Source organism: Haliotis rubra, unplaced genomic scaffold (assembly GCF_003918875.1).
Source record: "Haliotis rubra isolate DU_JTF1 unplaced genomic scaffold, ASM391887v1 Scf1003, whole genome shotgun sequence".
NCBI classification, from domain to species: Eukaryota; Metazoa; Mollusca; class Gastropoda; order Lepetellida; family Haliotidae; genus Haliotis; species Haliotis rubra.
In genome coordinates, this window is record NW_025764897.1 from 191,290 (window position 1) to 219,016 (window position 27,727).

A 27,727-nucleotide genomic window follows, 5' to 3' on the forward strand; every position below is an offset into this window, starting at 1 on the left:
TTTTGTAGATTAACACATTGTTTACAAATGTATGGTATCAGTGTACTGGTTCACAAGTCTACAGATCACCCCAGTAAAATAAATCCCAAAATGTCCAACTTAATTACATATGTGTTTGTTAAAGAAGTACTTGTATTATTAACAATGTTTTGCATCGTCACTCAGGAGTTACAAGAATAGTACTATGTATATTAGACCAGGAAAAGGTACACAAATATTACTGAAGCGTGTAAGGATTCAAAAGCATTCAATAACATATGCATAAAAGCTATACATGACCAGCAGAATGCTGCCATTTTTGAGTTGCTTCCTTCATACTGCAGTATGTCAAGAGTTGCTTCCCTTGACAGGATCAAGATTTGCCTCCCTTGACTGCATCAAGAGTTGCCTCCCTTGACTGCATCAAGAGTTGCCTCCTTTGACTGTATCAAGAGTTGCTTTGCTTGACTGCATCAAGAGTTACTGCCTTTGACAGCACCAGGACTTGCTTTCCTTGACTCCAACAAAGGTTGCCTCCCTTGACTGTATCAAGAGTTGCCTCCCCTGACTGTTTCAAGAGTTGCCGTCCTTGACTGTATCAAGAGTTGCTGCCCTTGATTTCACATTCACCTCCAGATGTTGCCCTTGAATGTATATACACCAAGAGTTGCTTCCCTTGATGACACATACATCAAGAGTTGCTTCCCTTGACTGCTAGTGAGGAATATAATATTGAGAAAATATTTCCACGATCACATTTGAAGCCTAAGGTACTTTAATTGGGCTACATTAACCACACAAGTTTCAACAAAAGCAAAATTATATGACTGATCTGACAGAACTTCAAACAAGCAAAGATCTGTTTGCTTACCGTGATACAGAACCAGTATTTAGAATTAAGACCCAGCTTTACATTTCGGTCATAAAGTGAAACAAGCTGGGTCCCGATCCACAAAGGGTTTGCAGAGCTACGACATTCGTAAGCCTATGATAAACTACAGAGCTATGATAGGTTGTAATACAGTTACGACAGGTCGTAACGTTACGAACGCTTTGTGGATTAGGACCCTGGTTTTAAGCTGTGACAATTAAACATAAGAAAATAAAATAAGAAACTTGTCAGAATGTTGACACATATGTCCAACATTTACCATCACAATCATAGGTTAAGGTGTTGATTAACTTACATTTCTGTTTATACCATCAATCGATTACCATATCTTCTGCTGATGATGCAAATATTTCTAACTGAAAGTCTCCACATAAATCATTCTCCTGAATATGTTATCTAATACGACATGCTGCATAAATGAGAACAGATTTGTTTTCTGAGACAAGTGTTAATTTTCAATAAAATATTGTTCACTCATCCGACATCTTATTAATATTTAATAAACAAACACAATGGAAATACAAGGTAAAAGACACATTCCTCATGTATTCAAAACAGTAACGAAGGAGTCAGTATTCCTCGGGTAATCCAACCCATATTCGTATTTGCTAAACGTAATCCAATATGACTGCTGTACAAATCACATGGTAATGGTAAGTGTTCATATTCAGCTGAGAACGTTCTGTGTTAATGAAAGTACAGTCTACAATAAATTACAAATGTTCCAAATGTTTCCATTTGACAGTCGCAGCGCCAGCCGTATGCACAGAACGTACACCATTAACATATACATTATGATATGTCCACAGCAGGAGTGATGTTTACTGTGGAATTGTGTACAGTTGTATTGCAACCGAACCTGGTACGGAACTAGACACCTGTCACTTGTCAAGTGTCTAATTCTCACACATGAGCGTCATCCAATGCCAAATCTGAGCACATAAAAGTAACAACAAGTAATTTTGACTGAATGCCTCTTAAGCCTGTTACAAATATCAAATTGATTCTTTCTATCTCAAACCTGAAGATATAAGACTTCAAAAGCACTGGTAACAATGTCACAGGTCAGGGCCCATCTGCACAAAAAGATCCTAGTACTAAGACCATTGTAGCAGCTTCACTTAAACCAGTGTTCATAACCTTGTATGGAGTCAACGGATCCTTGTCGGGTTCCAAGATTCAAGTAACAGACACAGAGCTCATAGATCCTCCAAATATGGAACTTTAAACTAAATGAACACCAGAAAACACTGATGACCAGTTCTTAGGTAATGGTGATGAGCATTAACTTTAGCAGACTTTAATTAAATTCATTGGCAATGTCAACTTGCCATTTCTCTCTGTTACACAGATGTTTTAACATAAGACTGCTTTGTGCACATGGGCCCATGCCGCACAGATTCATGTTGTCATGACGCTATGTACATTCAAGGTCAAGTCATGACATGACAATGTGTGTGATACATGACAACATAGCACAGATTTATCATTGATTCCAAACTTGCCCAAATCGCAAAAATAGCAAATTTGGTCAAAATTGGAATTTTTCAAGTTCTTCACTTCCAAAATTATGATGAGGATAAAAGTTCCATCCTCGACATTGGTCCAGTTATCAGAGAAAGAGAAGTCGCCTTTTAAGCCATAACAAATATTATGACAGCGTTCAGTGGGAAATGCTTAATTACAACTGGGAATTTTTACTGACTTGCAGCAAACTGTCAAATATTGTGGGAACAACTGTATATTATTGCCCACTTTCAATTTGATTTTAGGTTTGGTGGAATCAATTTCCCCAGTTAATAAAACAGTCCCTCCAGAGAAGGCCTCCTCCTGATAAGAATCTAAAATGAATGCAAATATCACCTTCACTGACAACTTGTATATACCAGCTTTTTCAGAATTCACTTTCATACCAACCAGCTTCTTCTAGTATCAATACAACTATTGTACATGACCTCACAATATAACACGATGCTTGTATCAGGGATATATTTGGTCTTTTCTTCAAAAATTATCAGTTACTGAGATGCCATTGTTTTTCATATTGAGAAGAGGTTGCCTACAAGGAGATGTCATTTGTCACTATGTCTTTCAAGAAGATTAAGTCGGACTTTAACACTGATCTTTATTCCATGCTGTACGTCTAGTGGCACACCACTGGTGTTGAAATTTCAGTGAATCATTACAGTCATTCTGGTAACAGGTTAGTATTACACCCGTTCAACAAAAACACCCCAGTATATTCTGTCTTAGATACGCACACGTAACCATGGTAACAGAACTGTATAACAATTCCAGAACAAACAAGATCCTCATATACACAGACCTTCCAGCACTATTGTAACATTGCATGCAAAAATAATAAAATCTTACAAAACAAATACTTAAAATTGCATACTACATCCTGTACATAAGTGTTACCAAACTAAATGTTCTCCAAGCACGCAATACTGCCATTCTCAATAATCTGAAAATAGTGCAAAGTTGTATGTTTTAGTAACATAAGGGATGCCTTACAACTAAATATCAACAGAAATGCCAAGGAATTGTATAATTATAGCCTCATTCAGCACGTACAATGCTGAACAGAATCGTTTTCTTGTAGTACAAAACACGCCATTCGTCCTCATCAGAGGACTAATGAGTCCATTTGGCAAAAGTTTGTAGTAAAAGGTTTTACATATTTAGTTGTGTCGTGCTTGAGTCGGCCATCACAGTAATGTACACTTATGGTTTCTTTTCCTCACGGGCTGCGGTTGCAACACGGCTCGCACCGCCTCGTCAAATACCTGCGAATGTAACAAGATTTCCTCATCTCAACTGTACAATTCTCTTCTTTGAGAGGCATTTAGGGACTGTTCATAATTTATGGCTGAGGGGGTGATGATGATTTTTATGGAGAAGCATGTACAATGTGAATGACCCTCCCTAAAATTTATGTACTCCCATGTCATGTACAATGTCAATAATCCCCACCCTTTCCATATTTTTAAAGCATAATTTTTAAATACTTTTATGTACAAAGTTGCTGACCCCCCTAGAAACGTGTACAAAATTGATGACCCCCTACCCCAGAACAAAATGGGTGACCCCCCCTTAAAATCATCATCACCCCCCTAGCCATAAATTATGATTGGCCCTTAGAAGTTGGAGCAGTAAGGAAGAACAATATATGGATGATCAACTACTTTATCGGTGTGAGAGTGACGTCTCGGTGTAGGTACCCACTGGCTAGATGGTGTTATAACCTACAGCGAAACGTCGCTTTCAGACCAATAAAGAAGTTGTTCATCAATATGTTGTTATCTTTCCCTGTACAATTCTCATACATACAAAAATTTAGCGTAAATTTTACCACTGGAATGAAAAGTATGTCAAAATATGTCACATGAGTGATCACTGCTTGTCATACATTTCAGTGATCGACATTGCGAGCAACGAAATTCAACTTTATGCCAACCACCCGTTCCATCTAGTCGGTGAGGGTTGTGAGTCTAGTTTTACGCCGCTTTTAGCAATATTCCAGCAATATTCATGCCAGTCTGCCAGCCAAAGACAACTACAAAGTGCTCAGGACAAAAGTATAAATCTAATTATTGACTCAAGTCGCATCATATAATAACCAGCTTAGCTGTTTATTTGTTAGTTATATAACGCCACATTCAGCAATATTCCAGCTATATGGCAGACAGTCTGTAAATAACCGACTGGACCAGACAATCCAGTGATGAACATCACAAGCATTGATCTATGCAATTGGGATACGATGACATGTGTCAACCAAGTCAGCGAGCCTGACCACCCGATCCCGTTAGTCGCCTCTTAAGACAACCATGGGTTGCTGAAGGTTGCTGAGTGCGGCGTAAAACTAAACTCACTCACTCACGCACGCACAAGCTCAGCTGGGATCCATTTGAAACCAGAATAAATTTTTAACATGTCCTTACCTGTTTGAGTCCTCTCTGCGTGAGCGCTGAGCACTCCATGTATTTGACTGCTCTCACTTTGTTGACTAACTTCATCCCTTGTTCTCGCTTGATGGGTGCAAGACCCTGAGCAACTAATTGGCCAATGGTTTCTTTATTTTCTCGTAAATCTATCTTTGTACCTGAAAAGGAAAGAAACCTTATCCATATGATCATAATTTAAGTCCATTACCAACAATTTCTTTTGTTTCTTCTTAGAGGCCTTGCTCAGAAACGTGAGCAGGGAAACGTGTGCACAGCTGATTGTTATTTCTTGCCCTGGATACGAGACAATACACATGCTTATCTTAATCCCTGCATATAAGACAATGCCAAGCAAAAACAAATTAGAACTGAAAAAATAAATAATCTTGTCTAGTGATTTTTAATTGCAAATTTGACGTCTTTACTGACAATGTCGTCTTCTCTTGTTTGATCACGCGAAGCATTACAATGTCATTTTCTTATCCCTGAAAAACTGTTTGATGAATGTGTAACCTGTAGACAAGCCAACACCCTTCTACAAACTGCTTTTTTGGTCCTCAAAATTTGACTTATCTACAGTAATATACGGTAAATGACGGCAACCAGTACATGATCAACTCTGGATGAGACAATCCAGTAGCTGACGGCATGAGCATCAATCTATGCAGTTTAACAAGCATCAATGAAGTCAGGAAGATACACACAGTCATAGCATGGGTTGGTGATTACTCAGAGTTGGCCCCATGCACCAGGTATTTTTCTTCTTTGCTATTGACAGTGGCATCGAAGTCAACCATTATTAATATCAGGTGTAGGCTGTTTTCCCCTTGCATGTAAGTGTGAAACGGTACCCTCTTACTACGCTACGGTACGTATTTAGGAGATAAACATCATGTGTTGGCCAATATCCGGGTGTTATTGAGTATTTGAAGCATGGGAATACATTTGGAACCGACGGCGGAATACACCCGGAAATTGGCCAACACATGATGTCTATTGACATTGTAAACACACAAGTAAACCAAAAGGTCAACACATGTTTTCTGTCTGCACTCATTGACATCGAGTACGGGTACAGCAGTGAAATGTCATCAGCCGTCCGTTTCGGCTGTCTTCCATGGTAGCATCAGGAACTGCTCATTTGTGACGTCATTTGGACTTCACAGTATGATTTGAATGACGTCAGCACTGCTGACGGTGTAACGATACAATGGTGTGTGCGATGTTTGTACGTATTAATACGCAGCTAAAGGTCTTGCAATTTCCGGGAATCAAATACCATTCGATCATGTTTTTCAACCAATCAGATTAAAGAACACAGTCACTTTAGGTTTACAATGCAGTTGTAGATACAAATAGACATAGCATGGGTTGGTGATTACTCAGAGCTACAGATAACCTTTTGGGTCACTGAGTTATGTAATCGTTTGTGTTCATCTCAATTGGGTATCCTAATTTCCCTTTGAGTAACCAAATAAACTGCATCCACCTCAATCAAACTCAATAGGGTATTTGCCATTTTCCATTACTTGCAAAAATATAATAAAGCTTAAATGTTGGTTTACGTGTTTGTTATCTATAATTGATCTGTAATATGAGAAACGATAAGAAAGACTGCAAGTTGCCAAGTTCATGTGCTGAAATAGAACCTCTCCATATACTTCAGTTATTTTATCTGTTTTTGTGTGTACGCATGTAAGATCAAATTTATTGAGTATTTACAAACATTTAAGCGTACTTGTACGCAATAGACTTACTAGGAATTGAGTTTTCACATAAATATTTGCATAATTTACACAGATACGCAGCTTATCTGTATCTCTGGATTACTAACTCTAAACCTGATGTTCACTGGGCTTCTGAAGGTCAATCACCATGGCTTATCCATTAATCTGATGATAAAGTACCATATTACAATGATTTATATGGCAAATCAATTTGGATAAAGCTATGTGCAAGATATTGTGCTCACAAAGCAAGTATCATAATCAAGGTGAAACAGGGTTTGACAAATGAGCAGTGTATCCTGGTATAGCAAAGGGAGGCAACTCTTACCAACAAGTATAACCGGGGCATCAGGACAGTGGTGCTTGATCTCGGGATTCCATTTTGTTGTGACATTTTCAAAGGAAGAGGGACTCACAACACTAAAGCATATCAGGAACACGTCAGTCTGCAACACAAGAAAGTCGTAGTTTAATCAAAGGTGCGGAAGACTCAGTTCATTTCCCCACATGGGTACAGTTGTGAAGCCCATTTCTGGTGTGCCCTGACATGAAATGCAGGGATAGAAATACTATATTTTCTAAGTGTGCCTTAGGGCACCAGGCAAATATTTTAAATGTGCCTTTCAGAAATCAAGTGTGCCCACATGTTTTTGGAATAAATGACTGTAGCAGTGATGGTGATCTTTTGAAATTTATTGTTAGAAAACAACAAATGTAACCTGTTTTCTGTTTTCACTGATATGTCTTCTGTTTAAGATGGCTTTCTTAAGCTTCATTTGTTCTACTTTCCCAACACTTTTAATAGCTGAGAATTTTGTGACAGGTAATTGTTCAACATATCTAACATACACAATTTCCTCTTCAATAACTGAACTATCAGTACTCCCATCACTCTTAATGGAAAAACAACCAGATTTCTTTACATCATCCATCATTATTCCATTGATTTCCTGGGCGATAAAGTCAAGAAACGTTTTTGCTTGTTTGTCATTTGCGTAAATGTCTTGTTTTGGGGATTAAATGACTAAAGGTGAGTTATGTCTCTAAAAATTAGGAGTGCCACAAGGGCACAGAGAACAGTTTTTATCCGTGCCATTTCAATATTTACCGTGCCATGGCACCCTAATATATGGAGAATTTCGAACCCTGAAATGGCTGGAATAATGTTAAACTGCCATAAAACCAATCACTGTTAACAAGCTATACTCTAACCAAAGGACCACCAAGGACTGATCTCTTTGCAGAGGTTAATAACTAAATTATCAATTTTATAGCTTTATGAATTCATGCTTGTTATAAGAGATGACTAATGGGATCGGGTGGTCAGGCTCACTGACTTGGTTGACACGTCATCGGTTCCCAATTAAGCAGATCGATGCTCATGCTGTTGATCACTGGATTGTCTGGTCCAGACTTGATTATTTACAGACCGCTGGAATATTGCTGAGTGCGGCGTAAAACTAAACTCACAAACTCACTCATTTTGACAGCATTTGAAGGGCAAGCAAGCAGTGTTCGAAACAGATACTTGACTAAGGGCCTGGTGACAGATTTGTTCTGAGGCATCATATCCCAATTGCGTAGCTCGATGTTCATGCTGTTGATCACTGGATTGTCTGGTCCAGATTTGATTATTTAGAGGCTGCCATCACATAGCTGGAATATTGTTGAGTGCGGCGTAAAACAACAATCAATCAATCAAGTTTTGTAATCTATATTGCAAGAGACTACCAAAATGTTTGAGTCTACAGGTTTTCCATTAGGCCTGCTGAGTTTCAGAGACAGCAAGCATAAAAGGAACAAATGTTCGTCGTACTGAATTAGCAGATATTTCAAAGTATCAGTTAATCCCAAATTGTTTTCATTAACATATTCATGATAATTTTGAATGTTTTAAGGAATGATAACGAAATACATGTCATTCCTACAATTAACATGATATAGGAATAAACAGAAATAAGCCAAGCCAGCTAGATGAGACGAGGCTGATTGTTTGTGTGTTGTTGTTTATTGCCCTACTCAACAATATTTTGGCCATATGGCGGTAGTCTTAAAACAATCGAGTCTGCACCAGACAATCCAGTGATCAACAGCATGAGTGAGTTGAGTTTTACGCCGCACTCAGCAATATTCCAGCTATATGGCGGTTACTGGTGGTCCGATTAATTGAAATAATCGAAGAATGGTCAAAATGAGTAAACGACCAAGCAATTGATCATGTTTTCTCATAATCGAACAAAAACAATTTTGGAACACTTATTTGCATTAACAATATTTTTCACAAGGTTTGTTTTGTCTGCTACATTTCATAAGCACTAGTAGCTCGTTCCAAGTCATGATTGAATTTATCTTAAAGACTCCAGGTAATTTATGTTTCTAACATACTAGTCATCCTGTAAAGATGTGAAATTTGCAAATGCATTTTGTGCAATTTGCCAAAAAAACAACCTGAAAGAACTACATGTTTTTTCTTTGTTTTGTGCATAAACAAACATAAACAGAAGAATTAGTAACTTACTAACTCATGTGTAGGTAGGCTGTAAATTAAGGTTTACCTATTCTACAAATATAAGTGCCATTTTCTTGTAAGATATTGTGCTTTTCTGATACAATGGTAGTTTCAAAGTCCAATTTTGCAATATATTTAATGTGCCCTGGCGGAACATCTAAAATCATAAAAATAATACTCACCATAATTCAGTAAATGGAATTTGCAATAAATATGACCAACTTAAATCATGCAAAACCTATTTTTGCACACTGTCAAATTACATATCAGTGGCAATGTCAATCTTGCAGCTATAGCATGAGCGTGGCCATTTGGAGTGTGTGAGTGAGTTTAGTTTTATGCTGCTTTTAGCAATATTCTAGCAATATCACGACGGGAGACTCAAGAAATTGTACCCATGTAGGGAATTGAACCCAGGTCTTCGGCATGATAAGCGAACGCTTTAACCACTAGGCTACCCCACCTCACCAACTGTCATAGGGCCTGGCCTACTTATGCTTAGATTAATGGAAACATGAACACTAAACATCATTGCTAAATCACTTTATTTATAGACCGCCTCCGTGGTGTAGTGGTTAGAGCGTCCGCCCGGAGACCGGAAGGTTGCAGGTTCGATCCCCGACCGCGTCATACCAAAAGACGTTAAAATATGGTACTTGTTGGTCCCGACCGCCTCCGTGGTGTAGTGGTTAGAGCGTCCGTCCGGAGAGACCGGAAGGTCGCGGGTTGGATCTCCGACTGCGGCATACCAAAAGACATTAAAATATGGTACTTGTTGGTCCCTGCCTGGCGCTTGGCATTAATGGGTACAACAAGGACTGGTCGACTTGAGTCAGTATAATGTGTCCGAGTTGGGCATTCATGCTTCACTGCAGCATGGTATCTCAGTGGGCTAGCACTATAAAACCAGCTTCAGTCTGGGCTAGTACAAGCAGCCGCACACACACATACGCATTCACGTCGTCATATGAGCGAAATATTCTCAAGCATGATGTTAAACACAACTTCACCTCACCTCACTTTATTTATATAATATTACATTTTCATTACAGTGATTGAAAACAGTGCTTAATTTACGGGCCATGGCAGGGTAAATATTGAAATATCACGGGTGAAATAATTTCAAAGCACCCTTGCGACAAGACAAAAAGGATAAAAATTATACTCCTTCATTTAATGGAAAATGCAATAAATTTGACAGATTCAAATCAGTCATTATTTTTGCACTGTTTATTGGTGGCCCTCTCGATTTTACAGCTTAACATAGGCCTGGCCATTTTGAATGCCAGTGTACATAACAGGAAATCCTGTTCTGGATGATAACTTAGTTTGTGGGTTAGTTTATAGATCCAGGACAAATGAAGCTGAAACTGAAACTATTCCTGCAGTCATGACAATGTTCAGGAAATCCAGCTTTCAAGTTTACAGGTTTACATGATGTTTAATGACTTGTTTAATTAACAATACACTGAAATGACATAATTCGTTATTACGTTATGCTATTCACGCACAGTGATTTTTAAAGGCTCAAAGAGCACAGATATTTCGCTTAACTTCAACATGAAATAGCAGCCTAATTAAACTTAGACGCGACCTTCTACAAGGGTTTGTTAGACTCAGTATAGCAGTGTAACGAATAACACTGAGTCTAAGTTTACTGCATAAAAATAGAAACTGAAAATTATACTATTAAAGAAGGGAAGGTGCCAAATAAAAAGGACAGGGCACTGAAAACTGCCCTGGGGCAACAGTATAATTGTTGTGACATGCTTTAAGTTTAATTGGATCATTCAAAGGTATGGGCACATGTATATTTTCACAAAGACAAACGTAAATTATCTGTCTGGTGCTTATCGGCAGTCTTTGAACAAATTGCAGTTCTATCCCTGTATAATCATAGATATTACATTCCATACACAATGTGTGAGTGATATCTCAGCATAGGATACAGACAATGTTGAATCTGAGTCAATTTTGCTCATTTTATCCACAAGCGAAATCTTTCTTTGGTAGTAAGTGAGTGAGTTTAAATTTACACCACACTCAGCAATATTCCAGCTATATGGTGGCAGTCTGTAAATAATCGAATCTGGACCAGACAATCCAGTGATCAACAGCATGAGCATCGATCTACGCAAATGGGATACGATGACATGTGTCAACCAAGTCGGCAAGCCTGACCACCCGATCCCAACAAGCATGGGTTGCTGAAGATCAATTCTAACCCGGATCTTCACGGGTCCTTTCTTTGGTACACCAAACTAGACTGAGAACAGGAACCAACCTGTGGGTAGGAGAGAGGCCGGAGTCTGTCATAGTCTTCCTGTCCCGCAGTATCCCACAATCCCAAGCTCACTGGAACACTGTCAACCATCATATTGGCCGTGTAGTTGTCAAATCTGAAACAGACAATAACATAATCATAATAATGATAATAATGAACGATGCTGCTGGTGCTGATGCTGCTGATGCCATTAATAAAGCACCTTCCCACTCAAGTGAATGTTGATGTTGTAAATCAGGTAATGAATGAACGATTCGAAGATACGAACAAATGAGTGAGTGAGTGAGTTTAGTTTTACGCCGCACTCAGCAATATTCCAGCTATATGGTGGCGGTCTGTAAATAATCGAGTCTGAACAAGACAATCCAGTGATCAACAGCATGAGCATCGATATGCACAATTGGGAACTGATGACATGTGTCAACCAAGTCAGTGAGCCTGACCACCCCATCCCGTTAGTCGCCTCTTACGACAAGCACCTTCCCACCCAAGTTATTGTTAACGGCGCTACATTATCATTACACAGGCAATGGATCAGCAATGATCAGTGTACACTCAGTCTTCATTCTCAGCTCCCAGGGGAGTATACAACCCCATAAGGCACCAGAAGGTTGAAAGCCACACTACCGTGAAACAGAGGCATTTTTGAACAGTCACTTGCCCAAGAACAGTGCTGTTCCTAGGATTTGGGGAAATATGGGCCCAAGGGCTTAAGTAGGACTTAAGGGACACCAGAAAATTTAGAAAGTCCTGAAATTTTCAATACATGGAAACAGAAAAGAAAACATTTACTGCCATCTAACATGTTTAATTATCAACTTTGAAAGGTTGAACCCCATTTCCCCCAAAACATGTTATAGTCCGTTTGGCTCAAAAGCGGACCGATGAATGGCAACCTAACTCGAAAAATAATAAACATATAATACTCAATGAAACGCTGATCATAATCAAAACATCAGACCAACTCTGTGATTTATTTGCAGAATTTAGGTCCTAAAAATAAAAAAGTTGTTTAACAAACTATCATTAAAATTTTGACACAGTCCACTATTTGTTGCGGTGAGGTGAGGTGAAATTGGGTTTAACATCGTGCTTGAGAAAATTTCGCTCATATGACGACGTGCATGCATGTATATGTGTAGGTGCAGCTGCATGTACTAGCCCAGACTGAAGCTGGTTTTATAGTGCTAGCTCACTGAGATACCATGCCGTAGTGAAGCATGAATACCCCACTCAGACACATTATACTGACCCCAAGCCGACCAGTCCTTGTTGTACCCATTAATGCCGAGAGCCAGACAGGGACCAACAAGTACCATATTTGAACGTCTTTTGGTATGACGGGGTCGGGGTCGAACCTGCGACCTTCCGCTCTCCGGGCGGACGGACGCTCTAACCACTACACCACGGAGGCGGTACTATTTGTTACGAGGGAGGAGTGCAGAGAAAGGGACAGCCAGGTGTGCGAGAAAGGATGGAGACGAAACAGCACAGGTTAATGAATCAATCACTTTGTCGGCACTTGTACACGTGTTTCTCGAACACCTGGCTTACTGTCACAATACCACTGCCCCCTGCAGACAAAGAAGCTGGTTCCATAATTTGAAAACAATCCAACCCATAGGGTTCAAGTTAATGGTTGAACAAAAGTGTCTTCGGATGGATGGATGGATGGATGGACATATACCCCCGACCTTCCATGTCCAGGTATAAAAAGCAAACGCCACAAGTCAATTCAGAACTACGATTATTAGAACCCTTCTTGTCCACTATACAGTATCTTCGAGTGAGTGAGTGAGTGAGTGAGGGAAATATACTTACACTGTGGGAACATATTCTCCGGGGAAGCTATCCGTGGTGTACGAGATGAGCATGCACGTCTTGCCCACTGTCCCGTCACCCACAACCACACACTTGATTGGTCGGCCTTGAGCCATGATCACTGTCCACTGTATGCAGATCTGCCGGTCAGCTAAGTAGGGTCTGGGAACTCTGGAAACAAAATCAATTTAAAAAATGTTAATTATATCACTGCAGCTTATAGGCAATTATGAATTAGTACAGTCTGTGCCAAAAGCTGTTGTGCAAACTTGGGCAGTAAGATTCACTTACATATTCAAGGGAATCGAACCCTGTCTCTTCAAGAATTCAATTTGTAATTTGCAATCACTAGGTGTAGAATCAAATATTTATGACTTTTGAATATTTCTCCTCGAAATATGGGTGTTATTTGTGGTCACTGATCATTGTAAGTAATAAATTAATGCAGGCACCAAGGTCAAACCATGTCACTTAGTTAATTTTGGTATTATAAAAAAATATATACTGAAGATATTGTTATTTTTTTTATTCGTTACTAAAAGATTTTATTCGTTCGTAATATCAGGGCTCCAGATAATTGTTTTGACTCAGGGGTATTTCCCTCCTCAAAATTAAAATTGAGGAGTAAAATTCGAATGGAAATAAAAGGAAAAGTATTTCACGGGTTGCATGCTCTTATTACTTTTCCTGGCTAATTGAAACAGTTTTCCTTTCAAAACTTCTTGAAGTTTCTTTTGGTTAGTCATTGTAACATATAAATAAATGACAATGTGTGTTGAGCTATAAGGCCATCACGTAATCCACAGTAGCCCTAAAGCTGTATTATTACTGATAAGGGCCATAAATGTTGTGATAGTAACGCTCTTTAAGGGCAAGCTTTTAAACAAATTGCAAACTTGGATTAGAAATATTAACGGAGATCAAACAAAAACTACAATCTTTGCTTCAATACAGACAACCAACACTATTCGAGATCTTAAGATCGGATGTGAAGGACTGACACAATATTTTGATAGGTTTGGTTCAAGCATGTAAACAAAATCTGACTCGTATTCTGAGAAAGTCAGGCGTATCTTTCACTCATTGATTTGACTTTTTATGCGTATATCTGAAATATCCACGAATATTTTACGCAGAAACGCATCTATCTGGAGCCCTGATATAATCTGCTGAATTATTTTTGTTACCTAAGTATTCATTACCCTACATTCGTAATATGCATCATATTTGGTTAATAGTAGAATCATCACCACCCTGGTGTAAACTATCCTCAGCTCTGCTCCACAAGGCAATCTCAGTATCATAAGCTTACACTAATGGAAAGGTTACGAATATAGGCAGTGGTTAGATTGATATGCCACAACCATGAGAGCAGCGAATCTACACAGTTGGGAACCGATGACATGTGTCAACAAGTCAGCGAGCCTGACCACCCGATCCTGTTAGTCGCCTCTTACCACAAGCATGAGTTACTGAAGACCGATTGTAACCTCATCTTCACGGGTATATAGACATAGAGGTTGAGCAATGTGACAGGCATGTCAGATCCATCTTTATAACTTTCTACCTGTACACAATCAGGGTGATCCTCAGCTTTTAACAACAGGTAGGAGTTCGCTGAGGACTCTAAAAGGATTTGAAGAGGGTTCTAAACTAATACATCCATCCATACGTACATACCATCCATCCATACATTCTATGATATACATAATAGCCCCCCTTAAACAAATTGTGAAAAGTTTGTGATTATGTTGAAAATATTACTTTTAATCTTATATTTGTCAGTTCTAAGGGATTGGGGAATCATTAGTGTTATCAGACTTTACGACAAATTCCCAACTATCAGACTCTGGGAAGATCTACCGTGCCCTACAACAAAATTGGCCAGTTCAAATGAATATTTATTCATGAATACTGTAGTCAAGCAGTTGGTGTATTATTCATAATATCCAATAATAACAAAATAAACCTGATGCTGCTAATAACCTAATGTTTTGGTTGATAGTACCTAAAGGCGTCCTCCAAACTTGGTAAACCACTGCATGCTTTGTATATATTACATTCTGCATATCTTGCTTTGATAAATAACAATTGAGTAAATTTTTTTTTTTTTAAAACAGCTTTATATTCAATTCTAGTGACTGCAAATAACAAACCGAATACAAGAAGGGGTACTGTTTGATTCACAGTTAAACACAAGGGTAAAATCCAGTGTGCTGTATTATTTAGGTGTTACACACTAGAGAACAGTTAGAGAGTGGTAGTATGCAGTGGTGTTCCGATTAATCGAAATAATCAAAGATTGGTCGCAGTGACCAAATGACCAAGCAATTGATCACATTTTCTCATAATCGAACACAAACAATTTTTAACTACTTTTTGAAACACTTGATGATGGAACATATCTTAGCAGTTGTCAGGGCCTTGACAACGTGTTAATACTTAGAAAACTCACTTCCCTTACTGAAAAGTCATGACTGAATATTTCTTGAAGACTCCAAGACGTTTATATTCATGACATATTAGTCATCACTTTAAAGAAGCAAGTTGCACCATTATACATTGGATGTGAAATCTGCAGATGCAATTTGTGCAGTTTCTAATTGAAAAAACCAAAAGAAACAAAAGAGAACCATGCTATACTCATCTATAATAACAATCTGATAACCATGGTAACAGTGACAGTAGTGCTGTTACTCGCGAACATCTTTACACTTCCACCTTGGTGTAGTGGTTAGAAGCGTCTGCCAGGAGAGCAGAAGGTCGCTGGGTTCGATCCCGGTCGGCGTCATACCAAAAGACGCTAAAATATGGTACTTGTTGGTCCCTGCCTGGCCTTTCGGCATTAATGGGTACAAAGGTTGGTTGTCTCGAGTCAGTATAATGTGTCTGAGTGGGGTATTCATGCTTCACTGCGGCATGGTATCTCCAGTGGACTAGCATCATAAAACTTAAGTCTGTGCTAGTATAAGCCGCCACGACATACACATACATACGCATGCATGTCGTCAATATTCTCCAGTACGGCGTTAAACCCAATTTCACCTCACCTATATCGCAACACATCTCATTGGTTTCTTTCTTTGATGTCTAACTAGAGAGTTCAAAGCGATACAGCATGGTCCGCGAATATGGTATTATATTAAATAGGTCTGTATATGTTACATATCATGATATACATAGTCACATCAAATCATGTGGAAACCTCTGCTCATCCTCAGAACAGGTGTCGATTGAAGTTTATTTAGGAATATTAGGTACATTAAAACACCACTACGGATGCATATCTTATGTTTGTTGTGGACAAGTTTTTGATTAAAATCATGATAGGCTTGAATATGATCACAGATGTCGACTCATTTAAGCATTTCAAATAAAGTTTTGGACAATATATTTTAGAACCACACAAACATATCATCATAAGTATTGACTAATTTGAACTGGGAGCACTTATCATGATTGAAGCTAGAACATCATAGAAATCTACATGATAACACTAATTGTAATTTTGCAATTCTACCTGCTGTTACCACAGGGATGTTTTTCAAGGTAAACTAAACACTGTTAAAAAAAACTTCTTGCATTTTTCATTATGGGCTTGATATGGGAAATTATTGCACACCTTTCCTCATAACATAGAGCTGTACAAGCACAGTAAGTTAGCCACACCTTAAACATATGATGAACATCTCAACATGTTTAACATATGAAATATTACAATTAATAACTCAGATCAATGCTTGGATAATAGCTGAAATGTGTATTATTGAGACATAATACGGTAAAATCCGTGAATGGATCTACAAGTTGCAATCTGATACATATACGACTCTGTTTTCTTCTCTGATGAATTTACGAAACACACCCTACACTATCACGAAAACAAAGGCTATGAAGCCCTCTAAGTTGTGGCAACGAAATCAAATCTCAGGTTTGATTTAATTTCATCCACATCTCGCTGAATGCTAGCTAAGATAAAATTTGATGAATATGGCAAAAACATCCAAACAGGATGGAAACATGGAAACTTTACATCGCACTCATCTGACAGTTGAAATGAGAACGTCTGAGTCAGAGAGGTTGACTTAGGTATCACCGCTACACAAAGACGGTATGAGCTGAAATGGATGACTCATGCACGCAGCCTAACCGATTACAGCATCGAATTTGTGTCTTACCCTTCAAATATGTATATGATTCAATCAAAATGTTTCCAAATGACCATAATATCATAGAAACATTTCTCGAAACAATGTCATTTCTGTCCACACTTTCTAGATCGCCGCCATATTTAATGAGCATTGGGAGACTATAAATAACGTCCAATCAAAATCGTCGTTTCATCTTCCCTTGGTGGTCTCCCTTGCATTCCAATGCCGAGATAATCCAACTGATAGGCGAAGAGTATCACATTCGCTGAAACAACATCACGAGGGACCCATCGACAGAAAGATAAACTGAAAATATGACTCCGTTCCCATGAGCGGGGTTTCTTGTGGATTATTTCGATGAAATGATGATTTCGGCTGTTGCCAATAAATCTCTCTTACGTATATAATGGACGCTCTGCAACCATGAAAGCAATACGGGCGTGGCTTGAATGTAGATTTGCCTAACCTTTATCAAAGCATCAGTAATGGAGCTGAAAAATTATGCCAGGTGCCTTTGTTTTTTTTAAGAGTTCAGAAGTACATGCTAAGCGACTAGGAAGATTTCCCGACTACTTATGAAACCACCGATACCCCAGCTATAGCTTTACGTATGTACTGTTATAAGCAGGTAAATAGGTTCAAAGATGTGGAAACAGAATATTAATCCACAACAGATATATGTAACAGTTGCCGGATTAGTCATACGAACATCAAACTTTTGAGTTCTAACGTGGATATTATTAAGATACATATCAATAAATATTTCAGATATTTAAAAAAAAAATACACATTTTATGTTAAACGGATGCGAATAGTGTTGCTAGTTTTGTAATATTGCCAGTGAACGATGCATTTTGCCACGATATGTATCATGTTTACAAATGAGGCTACAGGTCAGTCTCGCGAGACCCACATACGGCAGTGCCGTCACTCCCACTTCCTGTGTAGATAACAGCATGAAGCGTAACGGAGTGTTTGCTATCTTGTCATATAGGAGTAGAAGACCGACTCCCAGTCTGGAGGCCGTGGTCTTCTGCTTTACACGCGAACGCTCCCACAGCCTCGTATAGCAGAACTTCCAAAGAAATACGTATTCAATATATCTGTGGTATCGATAGATATGTTTTGGGTATATAATATAATTAAATATCTTATAGGCTATGCCCTCAAACCCCACTCCCAGACACAGCACTTTCACAACCAATCCTATAAATAAACAATGACAAAAATCCGAAAACCAGCAACAACATGAAGATGATGGCGTTGGTTAATGAAAGAAACAAATCTGCTTTGAATGCATTTATATTTTATACTGAGCATATATAGTTTGACAATTTAGTCATTATATTTGCATTGTAATTGGTTCTTTTTAAAGGGGACCAATTTCCGACTAATTGACTTACCCAGCTAATTTCAAGGAACCATTGTAAGTTATGTATTCTTACAAGTGACATGGCCTCGAGATCCATTATCTCGAATGTACAGATATATCGAACCTATTCTCCAGTCCCTACCGCTTCGAATTCACATCATTAATGCATATTTTATTTTACCTTTATCTCGAATTCAAGATAAAGTACGTATCTCTGTCTCGAGCCTTGAACTCGGCCCAAACTTTGCCTTTATTTTGTATCTTTTTCTTCATGTGTGCATGTACACGTTAACGGTTTTGAGAATCTCATGTAAGCATCACATGTAGGTGTGAGCAATTCTAGATATATTTAGTGACTTTCTTATTTATTTACGATTTTTGATGGAATCCAAATAGCGTAAATCGATGCTCATGATGTTGATCACTGGATTATTATAAAGCTGGAATATTGTTGAGTGCGGCGTTAAGCAACAAACAAACAAATAATAGAAAAGTAAAACGTTTTTGAAGGTCGGAATCCCCGGATCACTTGTGTCAGATTAGTAGAGAGCGCCTGTAAAATCACCATAAAGGGAGACAACTTAAACAAATATCTCGATGAGTGTGAGCGCACTCGGCTCGTCTCGGTCCAGTGGGTATCATCTGGGCATATGGGCTGGTTGTCACACGGTCCCTGAAACCAATTATTTTCACTCCCTTCAACCCTTTCTACAAAGCAAAGTCCTTGATGAAGCATGCCTAGATTATCCTTGGGTTCTGAATCTCAAATAACACTGGGGATCCCTATCAGTATAAATATATACTCAGCAGCAAAAACAAACGTCAGTACGAATTCAAAAGTAGATAGGCACTATAATCAAATCATTACAGAAATGGACATAATTAGTGGATCAAAAACATTTTTTGTGTACAATATCTTGACACATCAATGAATAACTCTGCAGAATTTAAAGACAATACGTGAACGTTTGCAGTCCCTTCAGACTCTTGACTTCAGTATCTAGTGTGACCACCACGAGCGGCAATAACTGCAGCAGAGCGTCTATGGATGGAGTGCACCAATCGACTGATGAAGGTCATTGGCACCTGGAACCACACTCTGAGAAAGGCCTGGTGCAATAAATCGGCTGTGTTCGGCCTTGGTATGACATTATTCAGTCTCCTCTGAATTTCATCCCAAAGATGTTCAATTGGGTTTAAATCAGGACTAAGGGCTGGCCACTGCATAATGTTGACAAAGTTCTGTGTAGCTCTGGCAGTATGGGCCCGGGCGTTATCATGTTGGAAAATGTTGTTCCGGTGACGTGCGAAATGTGGAATGACGTGGGGTCTGAGAGCTTGGTCGATGTAGCGCACCGCTGTGATGCTGCCTCCTCTCCCTGGACCAAGGTTCTGCAACACCACAGGATCCACTCTCTGGTTCATAACACATTGGTCTGAGTAACGCTGGCCACGCCGTCGTCATATTCTTGTTCTGCCAGATGCAGTTGATACGCAGTACCGACTCTCATCTGTGAACAGAACAGTTCTCCATTGCCTGTATCTCCAGTTTTGGTGTTGTAAGACAGAGCTGTAGACGTTCACGCCGATGACGAGGGGTGAGGATAGGTCCACGGTAAGGTCTAAGGCAATGGAGGTTCCCGCTGATAAGACGTCGGCGTACTGTATCAGTACTGATTGGTCTTCCGTGTGTTCCCACTGTCTGGCGTGCTGTTTCGGATGCCTGCATGAAAGGATTCTGTACATGCTGTCGCACAACATGGCGGTCTTGTCGTCTTGTGGTCACCCTTGGTCTGCCAGTACGGGGCCGATCGTTTGTTGTGTTGGTGGCCCGGAAACGTTGCTGCAGCCTGTAGATGGTCGAACGTTGACCTGGAAGTGATTGGCAGCAGCGTGCAGCGTGGCCAGCTTCAAGTCTTCCTAGCGCCTGGTTCCTCTGAGCTGTCGTGAGTTGCGGCATCCTGCTGACGTTGTGATGTGAATGTTTCAACCATGTTTTGGGGTGCATTTTATAGGGCTGGTCCTTGTGAACAGCACGTGCAGCATGAGTTGCTTGAAAACATGGAGAACACCGTACCATCTCAAGATCAGGTAGCGTTTTGAGACCATTTCCTTGGTTCCATTCTGAGTTTGGGAAGGAATGTCTTTGCTCAGGTAAAGAGTTGGAGATGTTGTCAAAATATACAATCAAAACATTAAATGAGTTTACAGTTATCCATTTCTGCGAAGGAAAATTCCGAACTGATGTTTCCTTTGCTGTTTAGTATATATGTTTTCACTCCCCTTCAACCCTTTCTACAAAGCAAAAGTCCGTCGGGCTTGCCGAACAGACGAGTGGGGGCTTGTCGAGTGAGAGGATGCTTTGACTCGACGCCCCAAAGAAACTTGTTCAAATCCCCATTCTTCAGTTGTCAGATGAGTGTGATGTAGAGTTTCCACGTTTCCGCCTTTTTGGAATTATTAACTTCTAGGCTACCCAACCGCCCTTATTAACATATAAAAATCGTAGAGAAAGATGACATTATCCAATCACTCGCTATATAACCGCCTTCGATGGGTATATACTACATAATTCGTAACAGTACGAGTTTCACCAACGCACGCAGATGCAAAGACCAATGCGAATTTTGTCAGTCACTGGATTATCTGGTCCAGACTCGATCCTTACAGGCTGCCGTCCTATAAGCTGGACTATTTCTGAAAGTGGCATTAAAAACAACAAACAAACAAACAACGCAGCAAAATTAACCAAAAAACAACAAGACTTCATCAGAAACACTAAACATTAAATTCACATTGCCAAAAACCCACAATTATGTCAATAAAGATATTTGATGAACGAGAAATTAACAGTAAAATGCAAGTAATTACAAAACCTAATATTTTGAAAAAATGCGGATCTGATCGGTGACCACTGTCAATAGCTATTGCCGCATTACACGTCCCACACAGCAGGAAGGTATGTCCCATTCTGAGCAAGCATCGACACACGATGAACTCTTGACATCACTTTTTTGTGCCTCTTAAGCCTGTAATCCACGCTAATGCTACCATGGTGACATCAAAACACAGCCGTGACGCTATTTGCCTTCTAACGTCTTGTTCAATTCGACGTCAGTGTTGACATTCTTGTTTAAACACCGGTCTAATCTGTGCCCACTCTATCGTCAGATTTCAACCACCGTGGGTTTCAGTTTTCCTCTTAAGTAAGAGTCTTCGCATTTGTTTTCGTTTTAAAACAATTCCTTCTAATTTAACTGACTTAAACAACTATAATTAATTTTATTACGATTTGTCGTTCTGGAAATTAACCTGGTAAGATACGATGCAGGATTTTAGCATTCTTTACAAACAATGCATACTGTTTAGAAAACGGTTATCTCTTTAGATACTACGTTTGGGCTTAAATGCATATAGCGTCGTATTTGTGCTCCCTTCCGCCATTATCAAGCTGAGGTGTGCGTATTAGGGTTAACACGGATCATTTCGACTCAATTCGTCGACACAGTGACTTTGATATGATTTTTAGTTCGCTTCTCAGCTTATTTCGGCTTTAAAGCTTAATGTTTGCGGTGATTAGTGAAATCCATTTGACTTACGCCGGGTTATTTTAATTACCAGCGTTAACCATGTGATGTTCTCAGATGATTGGAAGACAGATTGACTAAATATGTTGATATAGTCATATAACCTTCATAACCTTCTCCCGCCGTGATGTTGCTGGAATATTGCTAAAAGCGGCGTAAAACCAAACTCAGTCAGTCAGTCATAACCTTCTCAAAAAAATTATCCAAGAAATTAAGCGACAAAATCCTTTCCACGTTCATAATACAGTTATATGAGAGCCATGAATACAAAAATATGTGAGAGCCATTAATACAATGAGAGTCAATAATACAATGAGAGTCAGTAATACAATGAGAGTCAATAATACAATGCGACTTACCAAATAGTTTTCACAAATATCCTTACAAGGGCGTCGAAATATTTTTGTCGAAATTAGCCATGCATATGTCTTGCTTAATCTTGATTATTAGAGGGTCGTCTCCAAATCAAGAGTAAATAATTCTGTGTTCACAATATTAGATGTGTTAGATGTATACATTGTTAATATAAATTTTATTATATCAAACAATATTTTCATTATGATTTATTACAATATGCATATACACATTAACACTCAAGCTGTCAAGGTGTTTATAGTTTACCTACAGCGTCATGTGAAAGATTTCTGTTTGAATTTAGATCTCACTGTATGCTGGAAAAGTTAAAGTATTTCGATAAATGTTGTTATTGTGAGATTGGCATGCAACAAAATTGAGGTGCTATTCATATAGGTGGAAACCTTTCTAGTGCAATTAAAATACACACTGTCAGCTAAAGATCGTATTTCAATCATTAATACGCGATTTCAACTTAGCGTCAAATTAAGAGTGAGTGAGTTGGGATTCACGCCGCTTTTAGCAATATTCCAGCAATATCACGGCGGGGACACCAGAAATTGGCTTCACACATTGTGTCCATATGGGGAATCGAACCGGAACTTCGGCGTGACGAACGAATGCTTTAACCACTAGTCTATCCCACAGCCCCTCAAATTCAGAAGACAGACCGTGGTTCAGTTGAGATGTTGAATATGGAAGTGTATTGTTGCCACTGTCAAAGTTATAATAATAATAATAATGTCACTTATAAAGCGCAAATGTCCACACACTTATGAATGCTCAATGCGCTGAAAAGAATTGAGTAAAAGAGTCAGCCATAGGCACTTTGAAACAGGTGAGTTTTAACTTTTGACTTGAAGGTTGAGAGAGATTCACATAATTTGATTTCTAAAGGTAAAGAGTTCCAAAGAGTCGGTGCAAGTTGGAGAAAGCCCTTTTCCCGTACGAAACTAGGTGGATGTTATCATCTTCGTAGATATTTACATCTATATAAGGGCAGCATTATTATTTTTGTGCTTCTCATCGCCCGACCGACCCTTCTAATTTGATTGCGCCTACTTGCGATATATGCGGGGCGGGGCCTAGCTTACTTCCGGTACCAGATTTCCGATGACAAGCTTATATTCAAGAACCAGTCAAATATGATTTTACTAGACCGGACCAAGTGTACAACCTTGCGTGGCTGTCACAGCTGTTGACAGTCGTAATAGTTAGCTAATTTGGGGATGGTTAGTTCGTAAATTTGTCATTCCTGCACAGATAATCGGTTCCTTACTGTCAACTGCTAACCATGAGACCATTCGTAAAGGTATGAAACGTTGTTTGTCACCGGAAGTACTAAAAGGTCTCGGAATTGCCGTGACCTACTTACAACCCTATAGTACCCGAAACCGTTCAAGATGATGGACTGCTTGAAGATGGGGCAAGCTTAGCTGGAGATCTGCTCTCGTGATTTGACAGCTGGTGTCAGACCGATACACACAGATCTTGAGATCTACCACATTTAGGCCAAAATAGAGGAGACAACTCGATGATTGCTATTGAAATGAAGGACATGTTAAGTTTGTTCTGATTGTTCAGAGTGCCGTTGTTCAAAGCGATCTTAGCGCTAAGGTGACCGTAACTCACATACCTTATGTAGCACGATAACACAACGATGATGAAAGGTTTCAGCAACCTCTTTTATTACAGCGGTATAACTCTAATAGTCAGTGGCTATAATAAGAGCGTGGCGTAGACTGTGAGAGAGGCTAGACGTTTCCCAGGCGCTGACCAGGTATAACCAGAGGTGTTCTTCAGACATCTCTTCTGGGCTGCACTGCTGGCCTCGGCTGTTGGTCTTGTCTGCTGGTCTTGTCTTCTGGTCTTGTCTGCTGGTCTTGTCTTCTGGTCTTGTCTGTTGGTCTTGTCTTCTGGCCTTGTCTGCTGGTCTTGTCTTCTGGTCTTGTCTGTTGGTCTTGTCGGCTGATCTTGTCTGTTGGTCTTGCCTTCTGGTCTTGTCTGCTGGTCTTGTCTGGTCTTGTCTTCTGGTCTTGTCTGCTGGTCTTGTCTGTTGGTCTTGTCTTCTGGTCTGCACTTCTGGCCTCGGCTGTTGGTCTTGTCTGTTGGTCTTGTCTGCTGGTCTTGTCTTCTGGTCTTGTCTGCTGGTCTTGTCTGTTGATCCTGTCTTCTGGGCTGCACTGCTGGCCTCGGCTGTTGGTCTTGTCTGTTGGTCTTGTCTTCTGGTCTTGTCTGTTGGTCTTGTCTGCTGGTCTTGTCTTCTGGTCTTGTCTGTTGGTCTTGTCTTCTGGTCTTTTCTGCTGGTCTTGTCTGCTGATCTTGTCTGTTGGTCTTTTCTGCTGGTCTTGTCTTCTGGTCTTGTCTTCTGGTCCTGTCCGCTGGTCTTGTCTTCTGGTTATGTCTGCTGGTCTTGTCTGCGTCCGCTGATCTTGTCTGTTAATCTTGTCTGCTGGTCTTGTCTTCTTGCAGGTCTTGTCTGCTGGCCCTGTCTGCTGGTCTTGTCTTCTGGCTATGTCTTCTGGTCTTGTGTTCTGGTCTTTTCTGCTGGTCTTGTCTGTTGGTCTTGTCTGCTGGTCTTGTCTTCTGGTCTGTGTTCTGCGCCCGTCTCTCTGAAGACTTCGTTAACAGTGTTGTTTATATAGCATCTTCTCAACTGGCTTTGACCCCGACCATAAACAGACCAAATGAACAATAACTGTTGACTTATAATCTCAAAGCAAGCAATCGACTCCTTCACCTGACAGCACTGTCAATCAATAGTTCTTATATAAGTGTGGACATCAAATCTTTGTTTGGTCAAGACCCTGTACTTGTAGTAATGGTTAGAAGCTCGTGATCAGCAGCTGACCGAATCGTGACCTCCATGACAACCAAGCCCGCCTGTCTACACAGCCTCCGGCCATCAAATAGTGTTACACTTAACACAGACGTAGTCTTAGCACTAAGGTCGTTTTGAACAACGGCATCCCTGGTTGTTTACCTATTTATCATGAATTATTTCCAAGAGTGCAGCAAACAGAAAACACCCTTTGGTCTTCGGGAATAACTCACCGAAGGAATATCTAACACTTCAACAACAGGTGCTTGTGCAGACGGGGAGGTCCCAACATATCCTGCAAGTACTGGATCAAAATGAAGGGCCCAACAAAGGGATTGGATTCAATGAGAGAGGTCCGATTGGCTGATTGCTTCAGAACATGCAAATGCTCTTTTGTGAAGAAAGGACTCGTAAAAATTAATTTGCCCTGGTCTAACGAATACACATTTTGAAGTGTACAGTTTTATTCCATCGTCCATGATTTGCCAACGTTTTCATCATTCCCCTAAAGATGGTCATTCTCTTTCATTGTTGTTCATATACAACACGATTGTTGCATTGAAAACCGTTTGTCGAGATGCCTGGCCTAACGGGCAACTGTGATAAAGGGGTGGTTATTTAACCAATATTCTTTCTTTTGCAAGGTATAGTTCTATATGAAGTAAAACAATTATATGAACTGTATTCCGTAGAGGTCCATGAACAGCATTTAGAAGTGATACACCCAAAGGCAAGAATTTGTGGATGTCAGCTTCTTGATTTTGAGGAACACGGCATTTGGCAGTATGTTCTTTCTCCTTCATCAGGTTTTACCTTAGCATGAGAAGATGGAGGCGAATGGATAAAAAAATAATCTTGGTTGTATCTAGCTGGTGCAAGGGACTAAAAGCCAGATACTACAGCATTGAAATAGACGTAAATACAGGAAGATAAACGTCCCATGACCGGATTTGCGTACGTTTTCTTACTTTGCGCCTTTATTTCATATGAAGCTGCTCATGGCATGTTGCTGTATTGCACAAGCACCCTTTTCATGTATGCTATGACCGGATTTTGCAGATATTTCCAAGCATGATTTGAAATGTTGATACCTCAGGAAATGGTTTATCATGGAGTATTATACATACCTTTCAATTGTAGTAGGTGCTGAACTTTCCGAAGCACTTCTAAGTTTATTAGGGTTAGAAAATATATGTTTCCTAAAGGAGAAGAAACATTTGTAAATAGTAAATTTTCAAATGTTTTAATGCCTCAGAAACTCCGGTGTTATTCCGGTTATCAAGGGTATGTGTTGAACAGTTTTATATGTTCATATTACCAGTGCTAAAACAAAGATGATCAAAAGAATTTCGCTAATTTAAATCCATATGAGAAAATAAATGTATATAAGTTGTATGCTTCTCTCGAGGGTAATACGGTCTGATGTACGCCTCTTTGTAGCAGTGTCCACCCGAGTCTGAAAGGCGTACATCAGACCGTATTATCCGACGGAGCAGCATACAACGTATTTATCTTACAGCCATGTTAGATGTACAAAATATTTTATTTTAAAGATCGCTACCGACTATATGACATGTAAACAAAATGGCGTCTGCCTCTCGACTGGATGTTTTAAAATCAGTGAAACATATTCTGACAAGCCTAAAACTGCTAAAAATGGTTAGTTATGTTTTTAAGCTGAGTGTGCAAACGACTCAATGTATAAAAATAGTTTAGATAAAGCAGTGAAAAGTCGGTAAAATAAATCTGTGCACAGTGAACTGAAAAGCAGCTAATCGAACGGTTTTCGTACTCCGTGCACTGCATGCGTCATATAATGACGTCATACTTTGTTAGCGATACAACTTCTCGGCGGAGAGTTTGGCGGTTACAATATTTGTTCCACTTGTTAAAGCGTCATTGACCAATGAAATTAAAGTATTTTACATGAAGGTAAGATAATCATCGTTTGAAATTGACGTGTCATTTAAGCTGCCAAATTTGTATTTGTTCCACAGGGTGCCGTTCCACTAACCGATCTTATCTAAGTTCAATCTTAGCAAGTTACGCCAATTTTACAATCGTCTTAGCTAAAAGTTACACCCGTTCCACTAACTTCGATCTTAGGCCGATCGTAGCCGGTCCTGATCTTACGATCCGATCCAAGCTTAGATCGAGACTCTTTCGGTGCGAGAGATAGAGGAATGCGAGGCACGAGTTATCTCCTTGCATAGTCTAGCAAATGATAGAAAGTAGTTTACGAACCAACTGAGTGAGTGAGTGAGTTTAGATTTACGCCGC

General features: G+C 39.6%; 1 protein-coding gene and 1 long non-coding RNA gene across 2 annotated transcripts; both read right to left on the reverse strand.

The window, feature by feature from the left end:
• On the reverse strand, window positions 1–27,727 carry LOC124267333. Its single transcript, XR_006896007.1, has 2 exons — window positions 27,692–27,727; window positions 1–1,968 (listed from the first exon to the last, which is right to left on the reverse strand). It is a non-coding gene; the product is annotated as an uncharacterized LOC124267333 (long non-coding RNA).
• On the reverse strand, window positions 3,039–17,462 carry LOC124267323 (ras-related C3 botulinum toxin substrate 2-like). The gene is made up of 6 exons (XM_046702246.1): window positions 17,341–17,462; window positions 13,163–13,333; window positions 11,342–11,456; window positions 6,877–6,994; window positions 4,819–4,979; window positions 3,039–3,660 (listed from the first exon to the last, which is right to left on the reverse strand). Exons 2-6 carry the CDS (start codon window positions 13,276–13,278, stop codon window positions 3,583–3,585), a joined length of 588 nt encoding a protein of 195 aa, XP_046558202.1. The 5' UTR covers window positions 13,279–13,333; window positions 17,341–17,462; the 3' UTR covers window positions 3,039–3,582.

What these genes read in the sequence shown, in the direction of transcription:
- LOC124267323 (XM_046702246.1), bottom strand. Translation starts at nt 13,278, where the DNA reads ATGGCTCAAGGCCGACCAATCAAGTGTGTGGTTGTGGGTGACGGGACA. An exon ending in GGAGAATATGTTCCCACAGT is followed by an intron (nt 11,457 to 13,162) that starts GTAAGTATATTT and finishes TGTCTGTTTCAG; the next exon opens with ATTTGACAACTACACGGCCA. An exon ending in TGCCCCGGTTATACTTGTTG is followed by an intron (nt 4,980 to 6,876) that starts GTAAGAGTTGCC and finishes TTTCCTTTTCAG; the next exon opens with GTACAAAGATAGATTTACGA.